The sequence below is a fragment of the Onthophagus taurus genome, chromosome 8, assembly GCF_036711975.1.
Source record: "Onthophagus taurus isolate NC chromosome 8, IU_Otau_3.0, whole genome shotgun sequence".
Taxonomy (NCBI): Eukaryota; Metazoa; Arthropoda; class Insecta; order Coleoptera; family Scarabaeidae; genus Onthophagus; species Onthophagus taurus.
Window position 1 is genome coordinate 13,826,493 of NC_091973.1, and position 7,282 is coordinate 13,833,774.

The 7,282-nt window shown below is 31.1% G+C and overlaps 2 protein-coding genes across 2 annotated transcripts; one reads left to right on the plus strand and one right to left on the minus strand.

Moving 5' to 3' along the window:
- Nucleotides 1-1,139: 1,139 nt before the first annotated feature.
- Nucleotides 1,140-2,161, plus strand: LOC111419953 (uncharacterized). The gene is made up of 2 exons (XM_023052839.2): nt 1,140-1,358; nt 1,406-2,161. Exons 1-2 carry the CDS (start codon nt 1,261-1,263, stop codon nt 1,914-1,916), a joined length of 609 nt encoding a protein of 202 aa, XP_022908607.2. The 5' UTR covers nt 1,140-1,260; the 3' UTR covers nt 1,917-2,161.
- Nucleotides 2,162-6,116: 3,955 nt separating this feature from the next.
- On the minus strand, nt 6,117-6,874 carry LOC139431134 (uncharacterized). The gene is made up of 2 exons (XM_071198748.1): nt 6,657-6,874; nt 6,117-6,609 (listed from the first exon to the last, which is right to left on the minus strand). The coding sequence occupies exons 1-2, from the start codon at nt 6,752-6,754 to the stop codon at nt 6,117-6,119; spliced, it is 591 nt and encodes a 196-aa protein (XP_071054849.1). The 5' UTR covers nt 6,755-6,874.
- Between the last annotated feature and the right edge of the window lie 408 nt (nt 6,875-7,282).

Genomic DNA, 7,282 nt, shown 5'->3' on the forward strand with positions numbered 1-7,282 from the left:
GGAATGACTTCATGAATTTTACAGGTGGGCTAAATCCTTTAATGAACAGGTATTAAAACAATTTTATAATTTGTATTATTTTCATTGTAGCTTTTATTTTAAAATGTTTAAATATATTATTTAAATTGGGTTGATTGGTAAATTGTATTATTTCCGAAATATTCCTAATTAGCGTTTTAAATTTCTATTTATCTGTATGTATTTCCTTTCGCGTCAATAATTCTATCGCTCAGCATTATTGTAACCATCATGTAACTTTACACTTCCGCTGGCGTGGTGCATCGACCTTTGCCGAACCTCGGCGGTTTAATAAAAACTATTTAATTTGCATTTTATATAGCAATAATATCAATTATTTCTAGAAACTTTTAGAATAAATTTTTTCATTTTCTTATGCGAGATATTTTATCTAAGGAACCTTTAATTTCATGCAAATTAAAAGTATTGGGTAATTTATATTTTATTATGAACACAAAATTTTCAAAGGATAAGTTAAATTTAATTTGAGAATTTTGTTTGCGCAATTTATCTGAAATAAATTATTATTACTTAATGGAATGACTTCATGAATTTTGCAGGTGGGATAAATCCTTTAATGAAAAGGTATTAAAACAATTTTATAATTTGTATTATTTTCATTGTAGTTTTTATTTTAAAATGTTTAAATATATTATTTAAATTGGGTTAATTGGTAAATTGTATTATTTTTGAAATATTCCTAATTAGCGTTTTACGTCAACCGATAAATACAGATAAATAGAAATTTAAAAGTAAAAAAATTAAAAGTTTAATAACATCATTATTTTATTTCATAAGCTTCGATAATTTTAAAATGTTTAAATATATTATTTAAATTGGGTTAATTGGTAAATTGTATTATTTTTGAAATATTCCTAATTAGCGTTTTGCGTCAACCGATAAATACAGATAAATAGAAATTTAAAAGTAAAAAAATTAAAAGTTTAATAACATAATTATTTTATTTCATAAGCTTCGATAAGCCGAAAGTTGTGTTCGTTATCCGGATCACGATTCCAATTTAATCCATGACAATTACATCTTAACCATTCGAAATGGATTTGAATTTTATTATTAAACCATGATAATCAGCATTTTTTAAAATCATAAATTGACAATTCTCTTTACATATACATTTATGCTTAATTAGCAAATTATTCAACGTATAAATGTCTCTCAATCGGTTCGATTAGCATACCTGCACTTAGCCTTCAACAGTTCAATTTTATAACAAAAGAAAGAATGTCTACACCACCATGCACTTTGCTGGTTAGCAGTACTGACATAATGAATGTGCCAGTAAAAACATTACATGTAGTGTGCAAACACCTGTTCTCCCGGTAAGTTTCTTTTTCTTTTTTTTCCTTTATTAATAATTCTGAATTAGGTATGGTTTAAAAAGCGTTGCAACAAGGGGGAATTGCGTGATCATCGCACTAATGTATACACCCAAAAATGAGACGCTGAAGAGGAAGTTCGGAAACCTCCCAGTGCAATATATGAGGCTGGGAGTTGAAAATGAAACGGAAGTACAGATGTTGGCATCGGTGATGCATAAATATGTTTTTGATTTAAGTGTTGATGGGGATGAGCAATCCCCCCAAATTGAAAGTCATCGAAAAAATCTCAAGAGACAACCACCACCACCACCATCATCATCATCATCATCATCATCATCAACATCACAAAAAGGAATGGTTGCAATTAATTTGAATGATGTTGATGATGATGATGATGATGATGCTGATCGAGAAGAAGAGCAAGACAGTACTAAAAAGAGGAAAGTAGTCACGTTTCCGGATGACGATGATGGCTTTCAAGCTTGTTGTACTCAAATAGTGGTAAATGATGATGAACAATGTGAAATGAAAAATTTTTTAAAAAATAGAAATAGTTAAAATAAAAATCATAATAAAACAAATAAATTTTTTATTGTATAAACCGATTATATAATCCTTTCATTAGTGCAACTTAATTGAACTTAAAGTTCAAAAGCAATACTATATATCAGGTAAAGATATTTCGAAAGCAATGGAAAGTATTTTTAAAGGATGCAATCGTACTAAAAAATCTTCAAACGGATCATGAACAAAGTATCGGTGTTACAACCGATAAAAGCGGTTGGCTGGATGAAACAGATCAATTAAAACAGACCTGTTTGATAGTAGATATCTGCTTCGGTTTAAATGATCGGCTTCTGTTCAAATTATACTGATAAAAAGCGATTGGACCGATAAAAACTGATCGGTTTCAGATCGAATTATATCGTTAGCGGATGGAACAGATAAAAACTGATAGGTTTCTAATCGAATTATATCGTTAACAGACGGAATTCTTTAGAGTTACTGCTATCGATGTAACAACAGATAAAAGCGGTTAGTCGAATAAAACAGATCGATTTCTAATCAAATTATATCGATAGCGGATGGAATAATATTTTATTGAAATTCAAAAGACATTGGTTTACAATTTATGTAATAGTAATACATATTATTTCTGCAAACTTTTTGTCGTAATAAAAACTGATAGGTTTCTAATCGAATTATATCGTTAACAGACGGAATTCTTTAGAGTTAGGTGAAGCTACTACGATGTTATCACAACCGCGAACGAATGCTATTTGCGTTCCAGTACGTGATGAGCATACTCTAATACTCAAATTACATAAATTGGTATTGGTCGATCAAGGTCAAGTAAAGTTGAAGATTTCAGTATGTGACAGTATACTTCAGATGTACTGTCCGAACGTTACCGACTAATGCCGAAACACTCCGATCAGAGTAATCGACAGTTTAACCTGTTAATATTCAAATTACATAAATTATTATTGCTACATAATCGCAAATTAAGCAGTTTTTATTAAATCACTGAGGTTAAGTAAAGTTCAATGCACTGTGGCAATCGGCGCGCAGCTGCAATAACGCTGACTAATGGAATTATTGTTACAATAGGTTATTTGCGAACACTCCCCGAACCCCGGAGTAAGGGACTTCCCCTCTACCCTATAGTATTTGTCACAAGCAGTACTATATCAGGTAAAGATGTTATGAAAGCATGATCGACTTCTGATCAAATTATACCGTCAACGGATGGAATGTTTTACAATTCGGTTTGAAGAAGCTGTGTTATTACAACTGATAAAAACCGGTTGGCCCGATGAAAACTAATCGGTTTCTGATTGAAACGGGTCTGTTTTAATTCATCTACTTTATCCGACCAACCGCGTTGATCGGTTGAAACACCGATACTTTATTCTTGATCCGTTTGAAGATTGCTGAAAAGCGGTTGGATGGATAAAACAGATTGGTTTCCGATCAAATTATACCGTTAGTGGATGGAATTCTTATAGTTACTGTAGTTGTATTAACAATGTGAATTTAAAAAACTTTTATTTCATTCATGTATATCACTCACATTAAAATTTTATGATAGTGTAAAATCTATTTCAAATAAATTTGTAAAATATTTATAATGATCACGTAACAACCGATATGAAATTCAATGACTTTAAGAAAATGTGTGCAATGTGTTGGGAAGACCGATTCGGATTTTCTGTAATCAATAAGGAGGATGATATGAACAATGGTTGATATAGATGATAACAATGAATTCGATTCTAGCAACAAGGGAGTTCGTGTTAATATTTTTACTGATAAATATTACATTGGGGATAGTGGAATATCCTTTAGTAGTAAAACTAATGATATAACATTCACTATGTTTTATGATAGCGTAATAAGTTTGTAAGTTAATTCGATATTAAAGGGTGAATGAAATTAAAACACAAAAAACATTTTATTTTTTTATTGAGCCTCTGACAATTGTAAGGATTCTAACAAAACTCATCACGTACTTCAGCATCCCAAAAACCACCTTGACCGATCAATTTGTAATTTTTATTTTAAAATATTTCAATATATTTAAATTGGGTTAATTAAAACTGTTTAATTTACAGTTTATATGACAATAATATATATTATTTTTAGAAACCTTTATCTTGCAATAAATCGGATCCGACGCTTTATCCCACTAGTCTAATATATAAAGAGGAGAAATGCATTTTAAGTTAGTTTTATAGCAAACAGAAAGAAATAAACAATGCCTCAACAGTTATCACATGAAGTAGTAGGTATAGTTTACCTACTATGCACTTTAATTTCAGCAAATGTAAGTAATATTTTAATGATCATTATTCTTTCAGATTTTTAGTCACTAATAATAATATATCGGTCTTATCAATTTGTAGGCAGCTATATTTATTACAACCATTGAGGATTTGGAAGACCTCATCCTCCATGAGGGGGGTGAGATAGTATTTGAAGGACCAGTCCCTGGAGGATTTTTAACAATCCTCCGAGAGTCTGGAAGTGACGATAATTTTTCGGTCGCCTGTAAGTTAGTTATAGCTATGAATATTAATCATAATTAATTCAAGTTAATTTTTAGTTATCTCACAATAAATTCAATTAAAAAACTGTTTTGTCTGTTAATTCAATTCCCTTCACTCCCAAATTAATTTACAAATTTATTTGAAATAGATTTTACACTATCATAAAATTTTAATGTGAGTGATATACATGAATGAAATAAAAGTTTTTTAAATTCACATTGTTAATACAACTACAGTAACTATAAGAATTCCATCCACTAACGGTATAATTTGATCGGAAACCAATCTGTTTTATCCATCCAACCGCTTTTCAGCAATCTTCAAACGGATCAAGAATAAAGTATCGGTGTTTCAACCGATCAACGCGGTTGGTCGGATAAAGTAGATGAATTAAAACAGACCCGTTTCAATCAGAAACCGATTAGTTTTCATCGGGCCAACCGGTTTTTATCAGTTGTAATAACACAGCTTCTTCAAACCGAATTGTAAAACATTCCATCCGTTGACGGTATAATTTGATCAGAAGTCGATCATGCTTTCATAACATCTTTACCTGATATAGTACTGCTTGTGACAAATACTATAGGGTAGAGGGGAAGTCCCTTACTCCGGGGTTCGGGGAGTGTTCGCAAATAACCTATTGTAACAATAATTCCATTAGTCAGCGTTATTGCAGCTGCGCGCCGATTGCCACAGTGCATTGAACTTTACTTAACCTCAGTGATTTAATAAAAACTGCTTAATTTGCGATTATGTAGCAATAATAATTTATGTAATTTGAATATTAACAGGTTAAACTGTCGATTACTCTGATCGGAGTGTTTCGGCATTAGTCGGTAACGTTCGGACAGTACATCTGAAGTATACTGTCACATACTGAAATCTTCAACTTTACTTGACCTTGATCGACCAATACCAATTTATGTAATTTGAGTATTAGAGTATGCTCATCACGTACTGGAACGCAAATAGCATTCGTTCGCGGTTGTGATAACATCGTAGTAGCTTCACCTAACTCTAAAGAATTCCGTCTGTTAACGATATAATTCGATTAGAAACCTATCAGTTTTTATTACGACAAAAAGTTTGCAGAAATAATATGTATTACTATTACATAAATTGTAAACCAATGTCTTTTGAATTTCAATAAAATATTATTCCATCCGCTATCGATATAATTTGATTAGAAATCGATCTGTTTTATTCGACTAACCGCTTTTATCTGTTGTTACATCGATAGCAGTAACTCTAAAGAATTCCGTCTGTTAACGATATAATTCGATTAGAAACCTATCAGTTTTTATCTGTTCCATCCGCTAACGATATAATTCGATCTGAAACCGATCAGTTTTTATCGGTCCAATCGCTTTTTATCAGTATAATTTGAACAGAAGCCGATCATTTAAACCGAAGCAGATATCTACTATCAAACAGGTCTGTTTTAATTGATCTGTTTCATCCAGCCAACCGCTTTTATCGGTTGTAACACCGATACTTTGTTCATGATCCGTTTGAAGATTTTTTAGTACGATTGCATCCTTTAAAAATACTTTCCATTGCTTTCGAAATATCTTTACCTGATATATAGTATTGCTTTTGAACTTTAAGTTCAATTAAGTTGCACTAATGAAAGGATTATATAATCGGTTTATACAATAAAAAATTTATTTGTTTTATTATGATTTTTATTTTAACTATTTCTATTTTTTTAAAAATTTTTCATTTCACATTGTTCATCATCATTTACCACTATTTGAGTACAACAAGCTTGAAAGCCATCATCGTCATCCGGAAACGTGACTACTTTCCTCTTTTTAGTACTGTCTTGCTCTTCTTCTCGATCAGCATCATCATCATCATCATCATCAACATCATTCAAATTAATTGCAACCATTCCTTTTTGTGATGTTGATGATGATGATGATGATGATGATGATGGTGGTGGTGGTGGTTGTCTCTTGAGATTTTTTCGATGACTTTCAATTTGGGGGGATTGCTCATCCCCATCAACACTTAAATCAAAAACATATTTATGCATCACCGATGCCAACATCTGTACTTCCGTTTCATTTTCAACTCCCAGCCTCATATATTGCACTGGGAGGTTTCCGAACTTCCTCTTCAGCGTCTCATTTTTGGGTGTATACATTAGTGCGATGATCACGCAATTCCCCCTTGTTGCAACGCTTTTTAAACCATACCTAATTCAGAATTATTAATAAAGGAAAAAAAAGAAAAAGAAACTTACCGGGAGAACAGGTGTTTGCACACTACATGTAATGTTTTTACTGGCACATTCATTATGTCAGTACTGCTAACCAGCAAAGTGCATGGTGGTGTAGACATTCTTTCTTTTGTTATAAAATTGAACTGTTGAAGGCTAAGTGCAGGTATGCTAATCGAACCGATTGAGAGACATTTATACGTTGAATAATTTGCTAATTAAGCATAAATGTATATGTAAAGAGAATTGTCAATTTATGATTTTAAAAAATGCTGATTATCATGGTTTAATAATAAAATTCAAATCCATTTCGAATGGTTAAGATGTAATTGTCATGGATTAAATTGGAATCGTGATCCGGATAACGAACACAACTTTCGGCTTATCGAAGCTTATGAAATAAAATAATTATGTTATTAAACTTTTAATTTTTTTACTTTTAAATTTCTATTTATCTGTATTTATCGGTTGACGCAAAACGCTAATTAGGAATATTTCAAAAATAATACAATTTACCAATTAACCCAATTTAAATAATATATTTAAACATTTTAAAATTATCGAAGCTTATGAAATAAAATAATGATGTTATTAAACTTTTAATTTTTTTACTTTTAAATTTCTATTTATCTGTATTTATCGGTTGACGT

What these genes read in the sequence shown, in the direction of transcription:
- LOC111419953 (XM_023052839.2), top strand. Translation starts at nt 1,261, where the DNA reads ATGTCTACACCACCATGCACTTTGCTGGTTAGCAGTACTGACATAATG. An exon ending in TGCAAACACCTGTTCTCCCG is followed by an intron (nt 1,359 to 1,405) that starts GTAAGTTTCTTT and finishes ATTCTGAATTAG; the next exon opens with GTATGGTTTAAAAAGCGTTG.
- LOC139431134 (XM_071198748.1), bottom strand. Translation starts at nt 6,754, where the DNA reads ATGTCTACACCACCATGCACTTTGCTGGTTAGCAGTACTGACATAATG. An exon ending in TGCAAACACCTGTTCTCCCG is followed by an intron (nt 6,610 to 6,656) that starts GTAAGTTTCTTT and finishes ATTCTGAATTAG; the next exon opens with GTATGGTTTAAAAAGCGTTG.